Below are 23,350 nucleotides of genomic sequence, written 5' to 3' on the forward strand. Positions count from 1 at the left end.
TGTTCTAAATTATGTGAAGTCCGGATTTTTTTTTCTAATATTTTTATTCTTCTTTGTGTCCTAAGAAAATTGGGCCTATTCCCAGGCTGCAAAGATAGTTTCCTGTGCTTGCTTCTAGAAGCTTTGTAATTTTGCTTTTATAGTTTTTCTTTCTAAATTTCTTTTGATTTTTATATTTGACCCATGGATAATTTAGAGATGTGTTGAATTTTCAGATATTTGGGGGGAGGATATTGATTTCTGAGTTAATTTCATTATAATTAGAAAAATTCAGTTATGACTTTAGTGTTTTGAAATGTATTGAGACTTGTTTTGTAGTTCAGTATATGGTCTACTTAATAATTCTTGAAGAAAATGTGCTCTGTAGTTGGGTATAGTGATCTATAGAAGTAAGGTGACTGATAGTATTAGATCTTTGTTCTTATTCATTTTTCAGGGTATAGTCTGTTAAATTATTGAGAGATGGAGGTTAAAATTCCCAATTTTTAATTGATGAATTTGTCTTATCCCCTTAGTTATGTCTTTTTTTTTTTTTTTTTTTTTTTTTTTAAGATGAGATGTCATTCTGTCACCCAGGCTGGAGTGCAGTGGTGTGGTCACCTGAGCCTCCCAAGTAGCTAGGACCACAGGCACGTGCCACCATACCTGTCTAATTTTTAATATTATTTGTAGAGACAAGGTCTCACCATGTTGCCCAGGCTGGTCTTGAATTCCTGTGCTCAAGAGATCGTCCCATCTCAGCCTCTCAAAGTGCTGAGATTACAGGCATGTGCTATCACGCCCAACCTCAATTTTTGTTTCATGTATTCTGAGGCCCTCAAGACATCATACACTTCACATTTGTGCTATGGCTCCATAGTGGTTGGTCCTTTTTAAAAAACCTTTGGAAATATTTTTTGTCTTGAAATTACTTTGGTATTAATATAGTCATTCTTCTTACTTGAATAAGGCTTCTTATGCTTAGTAGTTTCAGGGCGTATCTTTTTCCATCCATATACTTTCAACCTGTCCATGTTTATATTTAAAGTAGGTCTCAGGTAAACAGCATATAACTGAGTTTTGCCTTTCTATCCATTTTCTGTCTTTAAATTGGAACACTAAATCCATTTATAGTTAATATAATTTTTGATATGGTTGGAATGAGGCTACCATTGATCCATTGCTTCCTTTTGAAAGCTGCCATTTGGGGGTTAAGGGAGTATTATTTAATTATTTACAATTTATTATTAGAATTCTGTTTTCGTTGGTTTTGATTTTGTTTTTTGAGATGGGTTCTTGCTGTCACCCAGGATGAAGTGCAGTGGCATTGTCATGGGTTACTACAGCCTCGAACTCCTGGGCTCAGGCCATTCTCCCACCTCAGCCTCCCAGGTACTGGGACTACAGGCATGCCACTGCACTTGGCTAGTTTTTTGCTTGTTTTTAGGTTTTGTAGAGTTGGAATCTTGCTGTGTTGCCCAGACTAGTCTTAAACTCTTGGCCTCAAGCTATCCTGCCTTGGCCTCCCGAAGTATTTGGGTTACAAGTCATTTTATTTGTTGGCATTTTAACTCTCTCTTTTTTGAATTATTTAGTGGTTCCTCTTGGGATTTCTATGTCTGTCCATAACTTTTTACAGATTATGTTACTTTTGTACCACTTCCTGTAAAAATAACAAGATTGCAGCTGTGTAGTTAGGTTGACTACCTGTCTTCCCTGGCATTTATGCTTTACTTACATTACCTCTGGATAGGCTGTAAATTAAATGCCTACTTTTTTCTGTGTATAGTTACATATATTTTAAAGAAATTAAGAGGAAAAAAAGTTTTTGTTTGCTCACATACTCATTGCTTTCTGAAATCTCAGTTTCTGTTTGGTAGCATTTCTTTTCAGCCTAAAGAACTTGTTAAAGCAGGTTTTATGGAAATGGATTCTTAGTTTTATCTAAAAATGTCTTTAATTTTGCTTTGGGCTCTTGGATCAACTTTATTGAGGTGGGTTTATTTACATAAACTGCATCCATTAGAAGTATTCAAATTATTTTAGCTGGCAATGAACTTCTCTGAACTCATTCTGTCTCCCCTGTGGTGGCAGCAGCCGAAGCTTTTGAATTTTATTTGGCTGCTTGGTGTCTGTTTCACAGCTATGTAGTTTACAGGTCCACCAGAGATTTGTATATACATCTCTATGATTAAGTTTAATGTATAATTAGGCACAGTCAGAAATTAACCATTATAACATTATAATGTAATGAAAGTTATATGAATGTAGTTTCTTTTTCTCTCCCAATATCTTAATACTTTTGGATTGTGGTTGTCCATGGGTTAGGGAAATGGTGGAAATTGAATCCATGGATAAGGTAGGACTACTATATATACCTTTATGTTTCATGTTAATACAACAACTATAGTATAGAGTAAGAATTACTTTTTTTTCTCTCAATTTTACCAATTAGGAAATTGGTACAGAAGGCAGTTAGGTTCCTAAAGTCACACGGCTGGTTGGTGGCACAGCTGGGATTAAAAATCTTGTTTAGTTTTTCTGATTGAAGAACCCACAGTGTTAACACTACATGATGACAACTTCTTCCTATTTACCTTTATTCTGAAAATAAGTAGAGAGAAAAGAATGATGTGAAAGATTAAATATATCATACAATATGTTATGTTTTAGGAAATGGAAGTTCCAGTATTACCGAAAATCTCTCTACCGATCACCAGTTCTTCACTGCCTACCTTTAATTTCAGTTCCCCTGGAATCACAGCTTCCTCTCCATCACCCATCAGTTCGTCTCAATCATTAACAAACAAGGTACAAAACCACTGTATAAATATAGGTGACATTCGTTCTTTCTTAATTCTTTCTTTAAAAAAATTCTCTACTATAAACTTAATTTTCATAATGGAAATTAACAATTCATAGTAAACAGAAATGGAAATGGTGTTTTGCTTTTTAAAAAAATGTACAAATATCTTGGATACATTATAATGGAGTATTCCCCAACTCTTATACAATACTGTAGAGATGGAGATTCTTGTAAATTTGTTTCCAAATAATGTTTCTAGTAAGATACTTTTTGGGTAGGAGTGTACTCATGTTTCATGTTTTTACTTCTCAGATAGACTTAACATCTTTTAATCTACTCCTGAATTTTTTTTTCTTTTTTTCTTTTTTTTTTTTTTTTTTAAGATGGTGTCTCACTGTGTTGCTGAGGCTAGAGAGCAGTGGTGCAATCACAGCTCACTGCGACTTCCATCTCCTGGGCTCAAGTGATCTTCCCACCTCAGGTTCCTGAGTAGCTGGGACTACAGGTGTACACCATCACACCCAGCTAATTAAAAAAAAATATTTTTATAGGTGAGGTCTTGCTGTGTTACCCAGTCTGGTCTTGAAATCTTGGGCTCAAGTAATTCCCCCATCATGCCCAAAGTGCTGGGATTGCAGATGTGAGCCACTATGCCTGGCCTACTGAAATGTTAATGCTTGCTTTCACTTTTTCTGAATATATTCTTATAGATGTTACTTTACTTCTTATCCAAATACCCACCTCTGAGATTGTGTGTGCTCTTAAGAGGAAGCCTGATTTTATAGCACTTACAGTTCAGTGTTTTTCAGAACTTAAAGTGAGATTTTTAATTTAAAAGGAAAAAAATAGTGTCTTTGGAATAATCAGTTTGCTTAACGTCTCTTATTGTCAGTTCGTATTTCTAAGCAACTCTTTTTTGTGTCATTTCTTAATAATTTGGGAAACCAGGTACAGATGACCTCTCCGAGCGGCACTGGCAGTCCCATGTTTAGATTTTCATCTCCAATCGTAAAATCTACTGAGGCAGATGTACTACCTCCATCATCTGTAAGTAACAAGCAAGAAATAGTATATATTTATTGATTTTAAAGCCATGTTATACTTTTATCAAATCTAAGATGCCATTGGTGGTGAGAAACACTATTATTTTTCTTCCAACTTGAAAAATACTCTGTGGATAAAACTTTTGAACAATCATATTCTTCACTGCATATATTCATTTTCTCCTGTACCATTTCAAAGTTAAAATGCAAACATCTTGATTTTTTAATGATTCTCCATATATCCCATAAGAAAAAAGGACATTCCTTTGCATCCTCACAATACAGCTATCATACCCAAGAAATTTAACATGATATGATATCAACATGGTCTGTATTCAGATTTTCCCATTATCCTCAGACTGTCCTTTAATTGCTATCTTATTTCCTAGAGCCCGTTAAAGACTAGGACCTAATCAACTAAATTATGTTGCATTCAGACATGTCTCATGATTTACCTTTGATCTAGAAAAGTTCTGGGTATTTTTTTCCTTCATGATTAAGAAGTAAATGTTTTGGGTAAGAATAATACATAGCATAATATTCAGATTGCCCCAGATTTGGGATGTTTATTATTTTAATATGTCACTTTCTGTTTTTGACTGTGTCCTTGTTTTCTGACACAGATCAAATGTAATGTCCTTGCCACATGCTGAAATCCATCAGTTGTCCCAGAAGTCTCAAACTTTTTATTAGAAAATGGCATTTGAGGCTGGGCACAGTGGCTTATACCTGTAATCCCAGCACTTTGGGCGGCCAAGGTGGGCGTATCACTTGAGGTCATGATTTTGAGACCAGCCTGACCAACATGAGGAAACTCTGTCTCTACTTAAAAAAAAAAAAATATATATATATATTATATATATATATATATATATAAACAAAATTAGCCGGGCATGGTGGTGCACACCTCTAATCCCAGCTACTCAGGAGGCTGAGGCAGGAGAATTGCTTGAATCCGGAGGTTGTAGTGAGCTGAGCTTGTGCCATTGCACTCCAGCCTGCGTAGTAAAGTAAAACTCTGCCTCAAAAAAAGGAAGGAAAAGAAAATGGCATTTAGAAATCTGGATCTGGGCATGAGGAACACACCATTATTTTTTTATTATACTATTTTGATAGAAAAAATGCCTGAGAAATTTAAAATGCTGCCTGTTAAACTGTGACATTGCCATTCGGTGTAAGAATCTCACTTTTAGAGATTGTGAAATATGGTAAATATGTCTTAAAATAGGTGAAAGTGTGTTTTTTGACTTGGGATAAAAATAAGCTCTATTCGATACTTACTGAAAACTTAAGTATAAGGATATTCTTTCTCTTTACAGATCGGATTTACATTTAGTGTGCCTGTTGCAAAAACAGCAGAACTTCCTGGTTCTAGTAGTACTGTAGAATCAGTTTTAAGTAGTTCAGGTAAGTAAAAATTTCTCACATTTTTACATAAAACAGTTGCATACAGTAGATTAGTATTTCAAATTCTTTCACCTTTGTTAATTCTTATACATGCCTTCATTTGGATGAAATAAGCTCTGAAAAGCAAGCAGCCTTTCAACAGTGCTTTTTATTAATGATCTTTACAGATACTTCGCTCCCTAAATGGAAGTATCAGTTTGGTTTTGAGAGAGATAGGTACAGTAGCAAATTTATCCACTGTCTTTGTTTAGTCAAAACAAGATGACAAGTTAGTTATAAAGCAAGTCTCATTATAAGAAATTTGTGGGTTGTCTACTTTTAATGTCATAGATTTTATTTCTAGTTTTTACTGTTGAGTTCACAAGCATTTTTATGTATAAAGGTTATGCAGGCCCATGCAGATTGTGATACATAATTTCTGAACTGAAGAAATCAACATCATTGAAGGAAGGAGGCCCTGGCTTATGCCTGTAAACCCAACATTTTGGGAGGCCAACATGGGAGGATTGCTTGAGGCCAGGTGTTCAAGACCATCCTGGGTGGCATAGCAAGACTCATCCCTACCCCCCCCAAAAAAAAAAACTGGAAAAAGAAATAACCAGGTAGTGGTGTGAACCTGGGAGGCTGAAGTGGGAGAATTGCTTGAGCCCAGAAAGTTGAGGCTGCAGTGAGCTGATTGCACTACCACACTATAGTTGGGTTACAGAGCAAAACCCCATCTCAAAAAAAAAGGTCGGGGGGAAGAAATGAATAATCAGAGAATTAAAACATAGAATTATTATTATTTTTATACATATATATTTTTGAGATGGAGTCTCACTCTGTCGCCCTGGCTGGAGTGCTGTGGCATAGTCTTGGTTCACTGCAACCTCTGCCTCCCTAATTCAAGCAATTCTCCTGCCTCAGCCTCCCAAGTAACTGGGATTACAGGTGCCTGCCACCACACTGGCTAATTTTTTGTATTTGTAGTAGAGACAGGGTTTCACCATGTTGGCCAAGGCTGGTCACAAACTCCTGACCTCCGATGATTCACCCAACTAGGCTTCCTAAAGTGCTGGGATTACAGGTGTGAGCCACCATGCCTGGCTGCATCTTGTTTCTTATCTTTTGTTTTATTTTTCCTCTCCTCATCACACACAGAAATACACATTTCAGGTCACTTTGAAGCATTACCAAACATTTTAATTTCACCTGTAAATAGAAATCTCCCCTTAAAAATATAACCATAAAATGATTATCACACTGAAAATATAGATCTTATTTTAAATTTAAGGATGTAAGCTTGGAAAGCATAAAAAGTCAAAACAGTAAGTCACTCATCTTACTTCAAACAGCCGTTATTACTCTTTAGATGTAAACATTCTAAATCTAGACTTTCCAACCTGCTTTTACCCGTTACTGTGCTTTTGAGAGTGATTTTTGTGGCCAGGCATGGTGACTCATGCTAGTAATGCCAGTGCTTTGGGAGGCCGAGGTGGGAGGATCTCTTGAGGCCAGGAGGTTGAGACCAGCCTGGCCAGCCATAGAGAGACCCCATGTCTACAAAAAAATAAAAAAATGAGCTAGCTGTGGTGGCATGCACATGTGTTCCTAGCTAGTGGGGCTACTTGGGAGGCTAAGGTGGGAAGCTGCATTGAGCTATAATTGCACCACTACACTCCAGCCTTGATGACGACAGGACACTCACTCTGTTTTGAAAAAAGGATGATTTTTGTGGCTGCGTAAGTATTTCATCATGTTACTGTTATATAATTTATGTAACCAGACCTTTATTGAATACTTTACCATACGGGTTTTTCAATGTTATAACTCAAGGATATTTTCGATTATATTAGTAGTGTGAATTTCTAAAAATGAAATAATCGCTCAGTTGAAAATTACTTTTTTTGATTAGTTTTGTAAATTGTGTATAATCAAATGCATATTTCATGCAGTGGGTAGGCTTGCCCCAATTGCCATACCCTCTCCAGTTTTTCAGTTTGATTTTTTAAAATTATCAGTGAATTTATTGGATGACAGTTATAGTTGATATTTTTTGCCTTTTTATTTGGGGGTGGGAGGTATACAGTATGGGTAATAATGTTTTAATTTCCTTATAATAACAAGTTAACCCTGTAAAGTCATTTGTTTATTGAATTGCAGTGACTTTTTTTATGAACTTTTACAAATTAAAAGGTGGTTTTGAAAGATTTTTAAAAATGCATTTAAGAGTTCAGTGCTTTTATTTGAAATAATGTTTTTTACAATTAAAAAATATTACAGCTGAAGATGTGACTGCAGTGAACAGTAGAAGTTGTAAGAAGAAGACACCAGCTGAAGATTGTGAGGGTCCTTTTAGACCAGCAAAAATCCTGAAAGAAGGAAGTGTTCTAGATCTTCTAAAAAGCCCTGGTAAGATGATGGCCACCTTTGAGAGTCAAGAATCTTAATTACAAACTCATGATCTCATTTTAATGTCATTTGTATTATACTTTAGGCTTTTAAAATTTTATGACTAGTTTGGTGGGAGATTTACTTTTGAATAGAGAGGTAATCAGGTTTAATTCTTTTGCTGGAAATATCTTAAAAGCCTTACTTCCTTGGAATTTGAGGACTCTGTACTAAAATGAAATCTCTGAGAGGCAAGTATAGGAGGAGAAAATGGATTCTCCATTAATAGAGACAGGCCAATGAGGAATAAGAGTAAGTAAACTTGACGATACACATAGACACGTTTTTCTCTTACGAGAGCATTGAGCTTCTGCCTTCTGTTTTTTTTTTTTTTTTTTTTTGGAGACTGAGTTTCGCTCTTGTTGCCCAGGCTAGAGTGCAGTGTTGCTATCTCTGCTGACGACAGCCTCCGCCTCCTGGGTTCAAGCAATTATCCTGTCTCAGGCTCCTGAGTAGCTGGGATTACAGGCAAGCACCACCACACCCAGCTAATTTTTGTGTTTTTAGTAGAGACGGGATTTCTCCATGTTGATCAGACTGGTCTCGAACTCCCAACCTCAGGTGATCCGCCTGCCTTGGCCTCCTAAAATGCTAGGATTACAGGCGTGAACCACTGGACCTGGCTGAACTGCCTTCTTGAATTATTCCCCAGTTTGATAAATATGGAACAAGGCCAAGTGGAAAGCATTTGCTAAATTGTAACATATATACATAGGGAGCAGTACTCAACTGAATTGAAATAAGATTTGAAAGCCAGTAGGTAATAATTAAAAAGGGGATAAATAGTTCTCAGGTGAGAGTGAGTTTTTAGTTTGAAACCAGAGGATGTTTACAGTTCCATTTGTGATGTATAGTATAAGAGTGTAAAATCAGCCGGGTGGGGTGGCTCACACCTGTAATCCCAGCACTTTGGGAGGCTAAGGCAGGCAGATCACCTGAGGCCAGGAGTTTGAAACCAGCCTGGCCAACATGGCAAAACCCCATCTCTATTAAAAATAAAAAAGATTAGTTGGGCATGCTGACGTGCACCTGTAGTCCCAGCTACTCAGGTCGCTGATGCAGGAGAATTGCTTGAACCTGGGAGGTGGAGGTTGCAGTGAGCTGAGATTGCACCACTGCACTCCAGCCTGGGAGAAGAGCAAGACTTTGTTGAAAAATGTAAAACTGTTTGTAAAATAGTATAATAGCTCAGAAAGAACTGAAACTTATCCAGCAGATGTATTTATGTGTAATAGGGTAGGGTTTTTGTTTGTTTGTTTTTCCCAAAAATAAGGTTGGCTTTTACAATAGGATTTAGAAGGATTAGATTTTTCTGGTCCAGCTCTCTCATTTTACAGATTAGTTTACTGCCTACAGAAATTCATTAGCTTACCAGTAGCATAGACAGTTTCATGCAGTTATGGCAAAACTCCAGAATGCTTGTAGTAGAATTAACCAAATAGTAGGCAAGCATCAAGTGTGTATAGTCTGTCTTCTGTATCTGGGGTTATACTTTGCATTCGTGATGCCATCCTCCCCGTTCCCTTTTACTTCTTAAATAGAAAATGTGTGGGGAGAATCTTCATTTGAGTGAAATTACGAAGATCTGAAAAAGTGGAAGAAACATCTGTAATGCCTTGAGATGGTTATTGTTAACATTTTGCCAATCTTAGTGATTTAAACTAGTTGTAACCAAAATAGTACATTGTTAAACACTGGGAATAACTGACGTTTGTGGTATCGCTAGAAAGTCTATAATAATAACCCTTAACATCTTCTTGTCTTTTAATTAATTTCTTTTTCTTTGGCGGGTAAAGGCTGGAGAAACAGATCGTAGATGGTGTATATAAGACAAAAGTTAACTGGTCCTAAGTTAACAATTACAAAGTCATTCTCATGAGTAAAATATAGCTTGAGTGAATGAATTCAGTGACAGCAGTTTTGGTAACACAGACTTGCTCAGCTGGTTTTACTGACCAACTTCACCATTTTGGCCAGGCTGGTCTTGAACTCCTGACATCAAGTGATTGGTCTGCCTTGGCTTCCCAAAGTGCTGGGATTACAGGCTAGGGCCACCTTGCCTAGCCTTGAATCTTTATTATGAAATAACTTATGAAGGTAGAGAATACCACAGCAGTGGATTATGACTGGACAAAATTCAAAGATGATATTGAAGCTATTTGATGTAGACAATGGAACACTTAAAAGAAGAAGTGGATGAGGGAGGGAGAGGACTATGAGTATTCTGTGTTTGTAGAAAGAATGTAGCAAAATGTGGATGGCAATAATACATATCAGTAAATTAGTACCAGTGGAAGCATTAAACTAGAAGTGACATCCTGTAAACAAAACATGTTTTGTAGAATTTTGACTGCTTTAAGTGTAACTTATTAGGTGATTGAGAAATATGCTCTTAAGTACTTTATCTTGGATTGTAGGCAAGTGTGCAGTGAGGTGAATGTCTTCTCAGTGATAATAATCAAATTAATGCTTTGATTTAGAAAGCTTCTCTAACATTGTTTTTGCACTCTCTCATTTGTTCATTGTAGGTTTTGCATCACCGAAGATAGATTCTCTTGCTGCTCAGCCTACCACAACAAGCCCACTAGTTTATACAAGACCAGCAATAAGTAGCTTTTCTTCAAGTGGAACTGGGTTTGGGGAAAGTTCAAAAGCTGGGTCATCATGGCAGTGTGATACATGTCTACTCCAGAACAAAGTTACAGACAACAAATGCATAGCCTGTCAAGCAGCAAAATTGTCACCCAGAGATACTGCTAAACAGACTGGAATTGAAACACCAAATAAAAGTGGCAAAACCACTCTTTCTGCATCAGGGACAGGCTTTGGAGACAAGTTTAAACCAGTGATAGGCACTTGGGATTGTGATACCTGTTTAGTGCAAAATAAACCTGAAGTGGTAAAATGTGTAGCCTGTGAAACACCAAAACCTGGAACTGGTGTGAAGCGAGTCCTTACATTGACAGTGGTTTCTGAAAGTGCTGAGACTGTGACTGCTTCATCTTCCAGCTGCACTGTGACCACTGGTACCTTAGGATTTGGAGATAAATTCAAAAGGCCCGTTGGATCTTGGGAGTGTTCAGTATGCTGTGTTTCTAATAATGCAGAAGACAATAAGTGTGTGTCCTGTATGTCTGAGAAACCAGGTATGTTTTTGGCTTGATGGAGTAATTTTGCTTATTACTTTAGTAGCACATTTTAATTTATTCTAAGAACCCCTGTTTTAGATATTTCAAGATGAGAATTTCTCATACATACTAATTTTTCTACACTATCTTGAGGTAAAAATGTCTTGTTTTGGGCTAGATCTTTATGTTTGCTTAGGATAGGTTATATGTTAACTGGTCTGCTGTATATGCTGACCTCCTCTTTCTGTGCCATTTTATCAGAAATTTCTTGTTCAAAGTTGACTAATACAGATGCTGAAAGATCTTAGAATGGGGTAGTATTTCTCAAACCTTTGTACAGAGTAAAATACTACTTTGTCTTTTTTTCTCCAAATAGAAACCAGGATAGCTAGTGGTCACAGGGAATGTTTCTTTAGGGGATAGACCGTAGTCATTAATGAAAAGGCTGTGGCCGTTGCAATGACAGTAAATTACCAAATCACTAATGAAAAGTTCTAATCTAGACTGCCAGAAACAGGGAGTTCATTTTGAGTTTTTTCTGTTTCTATGTTCAAAGTGGGAAGAATTACTGAGGATTCATATTGAATCTTTAATTCATCTGGAAGTGGCTCTGATGGTTTTATAATATTACATAATTTTATGGTACAGATACATGGTAACGTGGGTATCCTGCAATGTGCTATTCATGCATGTGCAGATTTATGTCTGTAATGTACAGCTCTGACTTACTAACCTAGACACCTTGCCTGAGCCCTTGTGCATATTTCTCATTCCTACCAGATACTTCCTTATGAGTAAGATTTTAGAATTCTCATTTGTTTCTCTCTTTTGAGACAGAGTCTCACTCTGTCACCCAGGCTGGAGTGCCGTGTTGTGATCTGGGCTCACTGCAACCTCCACCTCCCAGGTTCATGGAATTCTTATGCCTCTGCCTCCTGAGTAGCTGGAATTATAGTTGCTTGCCACCATGCCTGGCTAGTTTTTTTGTATTTTTAGTAGAGATAGGGCTTTGCCATGTTGGCCAGGCTGGTCTTGAACTCCTGACATCAATTGATTGATCTGCCTTGGCCTCCCAAAATGCAGGGATTACAGACCTGAGCCACCGTGCCCGGCCTAGAATCTTTATTACGAAATATCTTTGTCTTCCCATCTGGTACCCTCTCCTCACCTATAGAGAGAAAGCCCTCGATATATGCAGGAAAGCAAAATTAATTTTAAGTTGATGGGGAGAAATAAAACTTTGAGTCAGGAAGTAATCTGTTACACATGAACAAAGGAAGCTCATATGTATTAAAGAACTTGGATTTCATCCTTTCAATGATGAAACATAATTTTCAGCAGAAGAGTGATACAGTCGAGTTTGTATTTTTGATGAGTCACTCTGGCTTTTTAGAGAATGGATTTGAAAACAACAAAATTTGGAGACCAGAAGACAGATTGGGAAGTGGTATTAATCATATAGGCAATAGGCCGGACACGGTGACCCACACCTGTAATCCCAGCACTGTGGGAGGCCACAGAGGCTATATTGCTTGAGCCCAGTTCAAGACCAACCTGAGCAGCATGGCAAAGCCCCGTCTCTACAAAAACCATAAAAATTAGCCTGGCTTGGTGGCATCTGCTTGTAGTCCTAGCTGCTCAGCAGGGTAAGGTGGGAGAATCACTTGAGCTGGGGAGGCAGAGGATGCAGTTAGCCAAGATCACGCCACTGGACTCCAGCCTCGGTGACAGAGTGAGATCCTGTCTCAAATAATAAGCCAAGCTTGCCCAGCATGTGGCTTATAGGCTGCATGCGGCTCAATATAAATTTGTGAATTTTCTTAAAACATTGAGATTATTTTGTGATTTATTTTTTCTTTTTCTTTTTTTCTTTTTGAAGCTCACCAGCTGTTGTTAGTGTTAGCGTATTTTATGTGTTACCCGAGACAATTCTTGTCTAGTGTGGCCTAGGGAAGCCAAAAGATTGGATGCCCCAATGGAACTGAATAAGGATTAGGGGACATACAATTAAAGATGTTGATTTCAAGCTGGCTGAAGTCGACATTCAGATGTATGTAATGTGGCCAGGCATGGTGGCTCATGCCTATTATCCCAGCACTTTGGGAGGCTGAGGCAGAAGGAACACCTGTGGTCAGGAGTTCAAGACCAGCCTGGCCAACATGGTGAAACCCTGTCCCTACTAAAAATACAAAAGTTAGCCAAGTATGGTGGTGGTTGCCTGTAATCCCACATACTCAGGAGGCTGAAGCAGAAGAATAGCTTGAACCTGGGAGGTGGAGGTTGCAGTGAGCTGAGATTGTGCCACTGTACTCTAGCCGAGGCAACAGAGTGAGACTCTGTCTCAAAAAAAAAAAAAGATGTATGTAAGACCTTTGGATACACTCTGGGTGGAGATACAAATTTGGAGTCATTAGTCCATAGTTTTTGGTATTTGAAGTCAGGAGAATAGAGGTGAGTGAGTCTAGTGAATAGAAGAGATGGCCTAAAAATGGAAGTCTGCTAACTTATAGGGAGTGGCAGAAATAAAGCTTTTGAACAGTTAATCTTTTAAAGGTGTAACCAGAGAGGAAAAGCAAAAACTACATGACACTGGTTCCTTCAGAAGAGGATGAATTTCAAAGGAACAAGATCAGAGGTTTTCATAAACAGCAAGAGATGAGGTAGTGGTGGGGATAATGGCGGGGGTGGGTTGTGAACCAGAATAGCAGTAGAAGAGTCAAAAATTGATTTAAATAGATTTGAGAAAAATGTAGAGGAGGAGGAGTATCTAGTCAAGCTAACCAAGTAGATGGTAGAGTCACCAACTAAAAGACTACAGTGACAAGCTCAGAAGTGTAGATTGAATGTGTAGATTAGGAAACTCTTTTGTTGGGATTTAAAACCCCTGGAGCAAATGAGAGCTTGTGAGGACAGTGGGCCAAGATGGAACCCCCGGGAGCAGTTTGGTTGGCAAGATGAAGAGAATGCACCAAAAAATGCAGAAATGATTTAGGTAATTATGGAAGAGGTGGCAACAGTTGTAGGCTGTTTAGAGAAGTAGGAATACCAGAATGAATGTGCTCACTGTCAGCACTATTTTTGTGTGCCATACTGAGCCATTCTTCCTGTGCCACCTCTCCCACAAACATGCTGTTTCTGCTTAAGATTTGTCACCTCTGTGTATCCTTTTCCTGCCTCTTAGTCATTTCCTCCTCCTTTGCACACTTGTTTTAGGTTGTCACTTGGTGATGGTGCTATTGTACTTTTATTTCCCCCCTTTAAGACCATGAGCATCTTACAAGTTAAGCAACATTTTATTCATCTTTAATGTCCCTAGAACCCAAGTACTTAATAAATATCTGTTAAATGGCTAGCATGTAACAGAAATATCATTAATATAGTAGGTGTCAAGTTCAATTGTGAAGTGGATGTGAAGTAGATGGACTTCTGTGCAATAATAACTATCATTCAGAGGCGGACATCTATGCTTTGAAATCTTGAAGTTAATATGGTCTGTGACTGTGTATTTTATATGTTAGGATATTGTCTACAATTTACATCTTATGTCTTAGAATGCTTGCTGTTCGAATAATTTTGAAAAAGACCCTTAAGAAAAATTTAGTCTTTGAGCCCCTAACTTAAGAGCAAGATGTTTTTTTTTTTAAACGACAGCAGTTATGTGGTTAAGAGTTACCTCACCAGTGAGCAAGGTTATTAATAGCTGCTCATTTATAAGGTTAAAGGAAATCTGAGAAGTCTATTCTTTTTTTACAGTGTAAATATAAATAATTGTTCATATTTCTGGCATATTCTATATTTTAACAGGAAATGTTATTAAAAATTGAACACTTAAACTTAGTGTTGTCATTAAGATGCTGACATATTGTAAATTAAAATTTTCATGGATTCCCCACACCCCCCCCCCCGCCTTTTTTTCTTTTTAAAGGAAATTCAGTACCTACTTCAAGTAGCAGCACTGTACCTGTTTCTCTGTCTTCTGAGGGTTCTCTAGGATTGGAAAAGTTCAAGAAACCCGAGGGAAGCTGGGAGTGTGATGTGTGCCTAGTGCAGAATAAGGCAGACTCTACCAAATGTGTGGCATGTGAAAGTGCAAAGCCAGGCACAAAATCTGAATTTAAAGGTAAGGGCAAAAAAATATATATATATAAATGATGGTAAAGCACCTCTTTGTAAAGCCATTTAAAAATGAAGTATTTGAGAACAGCTTCAGTGTTCACTCATTCTCCCTTGAACATTAATGTAAAATGAGATTTTTGTGAGATCTCTTAGTTATATCTGTCTTTGAATTATTGTAAAGGCTGATTAGTTGCTTGTCAACAGTGAAGTATCTTTTCTCCAGCTGGGTAAAGAAATTTCTTGTGTTATTGAGTCTCAGAGAATATTTATTTGTTTTTAACTGCTAACCCCCTAGATGAACTTACTGACTTTTATTTGACTGGGAGTACACCTCTAAATAATAAGTGGTACAGGCTTGGGCTTTGGCTTCTCAAAGTATGTCCCAGAAAAAGACCTCTTAATATTTTACTGTGTAAATACAAAGGAAGACTCTCAAAGTAATTAATGCTAAACTATCTGGAGGCCAGATTTTTCAAATCTTCATATCCCTGTAGGAATTACTTTAATTTTTTTTTTTTTTTTTTTTTGAGACGAAGTTTCGCTCTTGTTACCCAGGCTGGAGTGCAATGGCACGATCTCGGCTCACCGCAACCTCCGCCTCCTGGGTTCAGGCAGTTCTCCTGCCTCAGCCTCCTGAGTAGCTGGGATTACAGACACGCGCCACCGTGCCCAGCTAATTTTTTGTATTTTTAGTAGAGACAGGGTTTCACCATGTTGACCAGGATGGTCTCGATCTCTGGACCTCGTGATTCACCCGCCTCGGCCTCCCAAAGTGTTGGGATTACAGGCGTGAGCCACCGCGCCCGGCCAGGAATTACTTTAATTATGTACACATTTCAGTCAAACTTTTGACAAAAGCTTGGTGAGATTGTAGATGTGAAGAGCCAATCAGGGAGAGATGAGAAAGATTTTAATCTGTGAAAGAGATGTGAAGAGCCAATCAGGGAGAGATGAGAAAGATTTTAATCTGTGAAAGAGTACGCCTGTAAGGTGAGAATGTGTGGGGATTAATGTCTTAAAACAACTCAGAAACAGACACATATTTCATCTTCTCACTTACAGGTTATAGCTAAGTAATGTGTACTCATGGACAGAGTGTGAACTCCCAAAAGGGTGAGAGGGTGGGATGGGTATGGATGATGAGAAATTAATTAATAGGTGCAATGTATATTATTTGGGTGATGGATATACTAAAAGGCCAGACTTCACTGCCAGGCGATATATCCATGTAACAAAACTGCATTGGTAATCCTTAAATTTTTACAGATTAAACAAAAATAATACCAAGCTTTATCTACTTTGTAATTAGCTTCCAAACTCTTGATTGCAAACCAAAAGTCAGGAATAAACCTTTCATATTGTGAGCCATCAGCTGCACAGTGTATATGTCTATATGATTGAAATCAGTTTTGCAAAATAATACTTGCCTCTGGTAGGTGTTAGGTTCCCTGGTATTTTTTTTGTTTTACTTCATTTTAAAAGAGAAATGCTGGTTACAGCCCGCAAAATTAATTAATGACTAATGGTATACAACTAGCAGTTCTAGAAACACTGCATTTAAGTGTTTTAGAAGTTCACTGGGCTTTCTGGTTCATTTTATCTCATTCCATAGCTGTTAATTGATGGTCCCCTTTTTATACTATTCTTTACCTGTAGTATGGTAATCATACTTTTAAGTATCTTAGTACTTTTTAATGATCCTTGTTTTGAGCCAGTAGGTTAAGTACTTCATTTCTAATTTCCTCAGCTGCAGAAAAGCATTATGAAACCAAGAATTCGATGTTGTGGGTATGATGCTGAATGAACTTACTTACTTACTTAGAGATGGAGTCGTATTCACTGTCATCTGGGCTGCAGTGCTGTGCAATCTTGGCTCACTGTAACCTCGACCTCCCGGGCTCAAGCAAATCTTCTGCCTCAGCCTCCCAAGTAGCTGAGACTACAGGCATGAGCCACCACTCCAGGCTGATTTTTGTTTGTTTGTTTTGTATTTTTAGTAGAGACGGAGTTTCACCATATGTTGGCCAGGCTAGTCTTGAACTCCTGACCTCAGATGATCCCTGCCTTGGCCTCCCAAAGTACTGGGATTACAGGTGTGAGCTGCCACGCCCAGCCTAATGGTTAACTTTATAAACATTGCTTCAACTATGTAATTCTTCTGGTTTTTTGTTGCCTTTTTTTTTTTTAATGCTTGACTGAATAACACACTTATTCACAAGATTTGAAGATCAAGAAATTGTGATATGGATGGTTCAATCTCTTCTCTTCATTGACTCATTTTACCCTTTCTCCCTCTTCCAAATGTAACTATGCTTAGTTTTTCTTATAAATCTTTCAAAGTTTCTTTATGCCCATCCTTGGCAAATATACTCCTATATATTACTTCCTTTTACCTTGTTAGAAAAGTCTGTAAACCAAACTCCCTTTCTGCACCTTTGATTTTATCAGGGATTATCTTGGACGTGTCTTTGTTCTTCCTTCTTCATTTATAGCTAGCTGGATTGCATATGACATTTTGCATGTCTGTTAGCTTATCTTTAAAACAAACTCCTAGCTATAGAATTGCAAAGTCAAAGGGTATATGTGTGTGTAATTTTTGGTGACTATTGACAAATTGCTCCCTATGAGTTTTGTGCTCATTTATACACCCACCTGCAATATGTAGTAGAGCTTGTTACTCCTAGTCTCAGTGCCAATACAAACTTTATCAAACCTTTGTCTCAGCCAGTCTGATAAATGAAAAGTGCCATGTCAGGATAGTTGTGAGGATTGAGATATAATTCTCATACCAAACAAATGTTAGTCACCTGGGATTATGTTTACTACTTCTGGTAATACTCTTCCAAGTAGGCCTTTTTAAAGTTATTCCTATGTTTCTTTGGCTTTCAAGGTGTTTACATTTTGTTTGAGAGGACAAGTACATTAATTCAGTGTCTATGTGGTGTCTTTTATATTTTTGCAGGCTATGACACATCTTCCTCATCTTTGAACCCAGCGGCCTCCTCATCCTTCAAATTTGGTATCCCATCATCCTCTTCTGGGCCTTCTCAGACTTTAACAAGCACTGGAAATTTTAAATTTGGAGATCAGGGAGGATTCAAAATAAGTGTGTCCTCTGATTCTGGGTCTGGAAACCCTGTGAGTGAAGGCTTTAAATTTTCTAAACCAATAGGAGATTTTAAATTTGGAGTTTCATCTGAATCTAAGCCTGAAGAAGTTAAAAAAGACAATAAGAATGATAATTTTAAGTTTGGACTTTCTTCTGGTTTAAGCAACCCAGTTTCTTTAACTCCATTTCAATTTGGGGTATCTAATCTTGGACAGCAAGAAAAGAAAGAGGAACTGCCCAAATCTTCATCTGCAGGTTTTAGCTTTGGTACAGGTGTTATTAACCCCACCCCTGCTGCTGCTAACACCTTAGTGACCTCTGAGAACAAGAGCAGTTTCAACTTTGGAACCATAGAAACGAAGAGTGCTTCAGTGGCTCCTTTCACATGTAAGACATCAGAAGCTAAAGAAGAAATGCCTGCCACCAAAGGAGGGTTCACTTTTGGCAATATGGAACCTGCCTCTCCGCCATCTGCCACAGTGTTTGTTTTGGGAAGGACGGAAGAAAAACAGCAAGAGCCTGTCACTTCTACTTCCTTAGTTTTCGGGAAGAAAGCTGACAGTGAAGAGCCAAAGTGTCAACCAGTGTTTTCCTTTGGGAATTCAGAGCAAACCAAAGATGAGAATTCTTCAAAGTCCACATTTAGTTTTAATGTGACAAAACCATCTGAGAAGGAATCTGAACAGCCAGCAAAAGCCACTTTTGCCTTTGGAGCTCAAACTAGTACTACAACTGGTGAGTAGTAACTTTTTTTTTCAAGTTGTCTTGACAGATGCAGCAAGTCAAGTAATGGTTTACTCTGAACGTAGTTGAGAAGTACAGAACTCTTTGGGAAGGAACCTAGGATTTTTAGTTTGTACTACTGTAAATCCTCATGCTTCTGATGAATTCATCTGTGGATCGAATTTTGAGAAATACAGAAGTAATGCAAAGCTCAAAATAATGCATATTTATGTGTGTCTTCCTCTCTTCTATTTGGACTTTTATAATCAGAATTGCTATCTACTGCCTGGAAAACAAGGATTCTTAGCTTATGAAGTATTTTCTAACATAATCTATGTGAAGGCCTTTATTTACAAATAGTTAAAAGAACCAGTCTTCATCAAACATTAAGAAACATAATAGACAACAAATTAAAATCCTGAGAAGATGAGATGTGGAAAGCTAAAGTCCTGGGGGAAAGTGACATAGCGCTCTTAAAGGCTAAAAGCATCGTTGTTGGTGGATCATGTTAAAGTCATTTTGTGGACTGAATAGCAGGAAGAACATAGCTGATAATCAGATTAGTGAACTAGGATTTCCCTAAACTTAGTACACAAGTACAAAGAGTGATCCAAGTTAGATCCACAAGTTCCTTTGGAATAGAAGTGGCCTAGAAGATAAGAACAGTTTTGGGGGAATATCGAAGAAGTGACAGAAGGAAATTTTCTAGATCTAAAGAAAGACATTGGTCTTAAAAATGGAAATTACCTATTCATTGGCAAATATCACTGAAATTTTAGGACACCAAAGCTAAAACCCTGAATGCTTTCAGAGAGAAAAGCTATTTTCCACAAACAAACAGGTATCAGATTAGGATCATCTGATTTGCAACATCACATGCTAAAAACAGCACAGTCAAAGTGAAAATTGTCTTGAACCTAGAATTCTGTTTCTAGCCAAACTTGTTTAAACATAAAGGCAGTCCAGGTGCAGCAGCTCACCCCTGTAATCTCAACTGTTCTGGAGGCTGAAGCAGAGTCTCTTGAACCTGGGAGGCAGAGGTTGCCGTGAGCTCAGATTGGCCACTGCACTCCAGCTTGGGCAACAGAACGAGACTCTGTCTCAAAAAAACCCAGCAACAAACCCAACAACAATAACAACAGAAAACACAGGCATAAAGGCAAAATTTAGAGGTGTTTTTAGACATGCAAAAGTTGACTATCCATGAACACCTTTGAATAACAAATTGGAAACATTCAAAATTAACCTTTAAAAAGTATGGAATTCAGCAAATAGCTGTGAGCAACTTTTTTTCTGTCATATATTTACTTAGAAATATAAAGACAAAATCCAAGCTAAAATTATTATTTGGAAAGCAACAAAAACATGATAGAGTCTAATCAGATTTGATGATGAGAACACCAGGCTGTGGTAGATACTCTTAAACCATTCTTCCACTAGCCAGCTTGAAAGTCAGCCAACATGTACCATTTTCTGTAAGTTACACTAAATGCCCATATCATACTGTGACCAGCCCTGGCTACTGTGCAGTATTGGAACTGAGATTACTGGAATAGTTTAGAAAAAAGGGTTCAATAAGGTGGCTGGTTTCAGAATCACCATATAAAAATCAAAAGTTTTCTTCAAATCAGCATATCTCATTTTTTTCTAACATTTCTAATTTGTATTTTATAACAGCAGCAGAACTTGTAACATACTAAATAACTAAAAGAACACAAAAGGCATACTTGTTTGCTGGGTGAAGATACTCCCTTTCTCCTTGCATAATTTTAGTTCTTAGGGGGATTTTTTAGAGGTAGACAAGCTAAGCTTATTCTAACATTCACATGGAAAGGAAATTATACAAGAAATTTGGGGAAGAAGGGCAGGCATACAGGCAGCTTTGTCCTGCTAATATCAGTTCATGGTATAAATTTATAATAATTAAAACAGTCTAGTGATAACGGTAGAGGAAACAAGTATATGCATTTTAGAAAATTTATTGTGTCATAAAGGCAGACTGCAAATTAGTACACAAAGGCTGTACTAGTAGATGCTGTGGAGAAATTTGGCTATCCATTTAGATAAATTGAAGTTGTGAATTTGCCACATATGGTAACATAAATTGCAAAATAAAATATGTAAAAGTACAGCTGTCTGCCACTAGCTAAACTTGCTATTCAAATAGAGTATCCAGTTAGATTTGGATTTGAGGGGTATTTTTATTAATCTGAATGCCAAAGGCCTTGTGAAAGACATATGTAAGCTATAACAGAAGATGAATATATGACTTTGTCAGAATCTAACATAAACAGATGTCTATTTGATGAATTCATCTATATGAAAAACGATCTATTTTCTAGAAAATTCTAGGGTTGGAAAATTCTAGTGATTATAGAGTAGGAGAAAGTACTTTCTGAGACTATTAAGGATTTTTGTTTCTTAATTTCTGTCTTACAGATCAAGGTGCATCAAAGCCAGTTTTTAATTTCTTGAACAACAGTTCCTCTAATTCAAGTACACCAGCCACTTCTGCTGGTGGTGGCATATTTGGTAGTTCCACCTCTTCCTCCAATCCGCCTGTAGCTACCTTTGTATTTGGACAGTCCAGCAATCCTGTGAGCAGCTCTGCCTTTGGTAACTCTGCTGAATCCAGCACCTCTCAGTCGCTGCTATTTTCTCAAGATAGCAAACTAGCAACCACATCCAGCACAGGTACAGCTGTCACCCCCTTTGTCTTTGGTCCAGGAGCCAGCAGTAATAGTACTGCCACCTCTGGTTTCAGCTTTGGAGCCACAACCACATCTAGCTCTGCAGGTACATTTACAAAAGAAAAAAAATGCATTGTAATTGGATGGGCTTTATTTATTAGCGTTTCAGTTCTTAGCAAATAACATATAGCAGGTTATCGCAAAATAGTGTGAATGCGTTTTGGTCACCACCTATACCAGGGTTGTTGTAATTATTCACTATGTGGAATAATGTACACTCTGTTCAACTTTAACATATTTACCTCTTCGGAGCAATTTTTCTAATTGTGGTAAGAGTGTAATACTTAATTTTTCTAAACTTTGTCTTTAAAATGTTAGGTTGTCAGTAACCAGAAAGTAGAATTTGTTTTATTAAACATCAGTCTTTATTATGCAGTGCAGACACACACACACACACACACGAATTTCTGTGCACATTAAATTTCTGGTGGGAGATTATTCTGAGATATGTTTCTTTACCAAAAACTATTGGCTGTGAAGATGTGGAGTAGTTGTTAATTGCAGTTTTTGTTTATATGAATTCAATTGTTTCACGAAATAATGGTAGAGAGAGTTGTATTCTTATGATTTAAAAACTTGTCTTGATGGAATTTGGTTAGCAAGGTAAGAGTCTGCTAAAAAGAAATTTCACATTTGCTTGTGGATTTACAGAAATTTCTTGAGGACTGACATTAGTCACCATGGTGACTTAGTGTTTCTTTGGGCCTCTAGGATCCTCCTTTGTATTTGGAACTGGACCCTCAGTACCTTCTGCCAGTCCAGCATTTGGTGCTAACCCGACCCCAACATTTGGACAAAGTCAAGGTGCCAGCCAGCCTAATCCTCCAGGCTTTGGATCTATATCATCTTCCACAGCATTATTTTCCACTGGTTCTCAGCCTGCACCGCCTACTTTTGGGACAGTGTCAAGCAGTAGCCAGCCTCCTGTGTTTGGACAGCAACCTAGTCAGTCTGCATTTGGCTCTGGAACAACTGCTAATTCCAGTAAGTGTGCAGTGGTGCTGTTAGTATCTATATGGGCTTTGTGTGTCTTAAAGTATTTTCCTTTAAACTTGGAAACCATTCATATGTCTGAGTTTTAAATTATCTCACTTGGCAAAATAGAGAGGTAATATGGTTGGATTTATATATAAATAACATTTCTCAGATTTCACAGAATTGGAACTTTTTAAAGGTAGTAGTGTATTTTAAAGTGTTATTTTTTACTCTGACTTAGGTATGGGTTTCATTCAGTCTCATTTTTTCTCAACTCTGAATTTTGGGGCTCCCAAGGCTAGATTTGAAGTACATTTTCTGATCCTCTTCACGATTGGATTTGCTGCAGGAAGTTACCCCCAGGTCTAGTACCCTCTCCTGGGGCAGTCCTGCTGAGTTGCCTCATGACGCTTTCCCTTTACTGATACCAGCCTTTCCATTTGACCTGCATACTTAAACAACAGGTCCCTTGACTTTTTAAATATGACTAATCAAACTGTATTATAATCCTGTATTTTCTTAAAATTGTGAAATATAACTTCATGTAGAAAGGAGTGTAAAATATAAATGAATAGTGTAATGTTGAAGCAAATGCTGTATAACAATCCCCTGGGAGCCCTTCATGTATCTCTTTTTGGTAACACTCCTTTTTCTCCACTCTAATGATGACTGCTGCCTTGTCTTTTATGGTAATCACTGTTCTTTGGGTTTTATTACTACAGTTATTGGCTAATATATGCATCCCTAGAAAATGTGGTTTTAACTACTTTTATATAAATGGAATATTACTGTTAGTAATCTTTTGATTCTTGATTCTTTTCCTCTAAGGTTTGTAAGGTTCATCCATGTTTTGCATATAGTTTGTTATTGTCATCGCCATAGAG

The 23,350-nt window shown here is 37.6% G+C and overlaps 1 protein-coding gene across 7 annotated transcripts in view; it reads left to right on the forward strand.

Annotated features, from left to right (window-relative positions):
* NUP153 (nucleoporin 153) overlaps positions 1-23,350 on the forward strand; it is a 76,661-nt gene that overhangs the window by 45,072 nt on the left and 8,239 nt on the right. For 4 of the 7 annotated variants that reach the window (XM_002746195.5, XM_035294821.3, XM_008993920.5 and 1 more), the window contains 9 exons: positions 2,653-2,790; positions 3,734-3,832; positions 5,148-5,235; positions 7,498-7,626; positions 10,194-10,811; positions 14,719-14,913; positions 17,872-18,753; positions 21,181-21,537; positions 22,203-22,475. In XM_002746195.5, coding sequence (XP_002746241.1) covers positions 2,653-2,790; positions 3,734-3,832; positions 5,148-5,235; positions 7,498-7,626; positions 10,194-10,811; positions 14,719-14,913; positions 17,872-18,753; positions 21,181-21,537; positions 22,203-22,475 — 2,779 coding nt within the window. The remainder of the gene's footprint in view (positions 1-2,652; positions 2,791-3,733; positions 3,833-5,147; positions 5,236-7,497; positions 7,627-10,193; positions 10,812-14,718; positions 14,914-17,871; positions 18,754-21,180; positions 21,538-22,202; positions 22,476-23,350) is intronic. The other 3 variants (XM_008993919.5, XM_078368281.1, XM_078368282.1) reach the window with 1 other exon arrangement.

The sequence above is a fragment of the Callithrix jacchus genome, chromosome 4 (genome assembly GCF_049354715.1).
Source record: "Callithrix jacchus isolate 240 chromosome 4, calJac240_pri, whole genome shotgun sequence".
Lineage (NCBI taxonomy): Eukaryota > Metazoa > Chordata > Mammalia > Primates > Cebidae > Callithrix > Callithrix jacchus.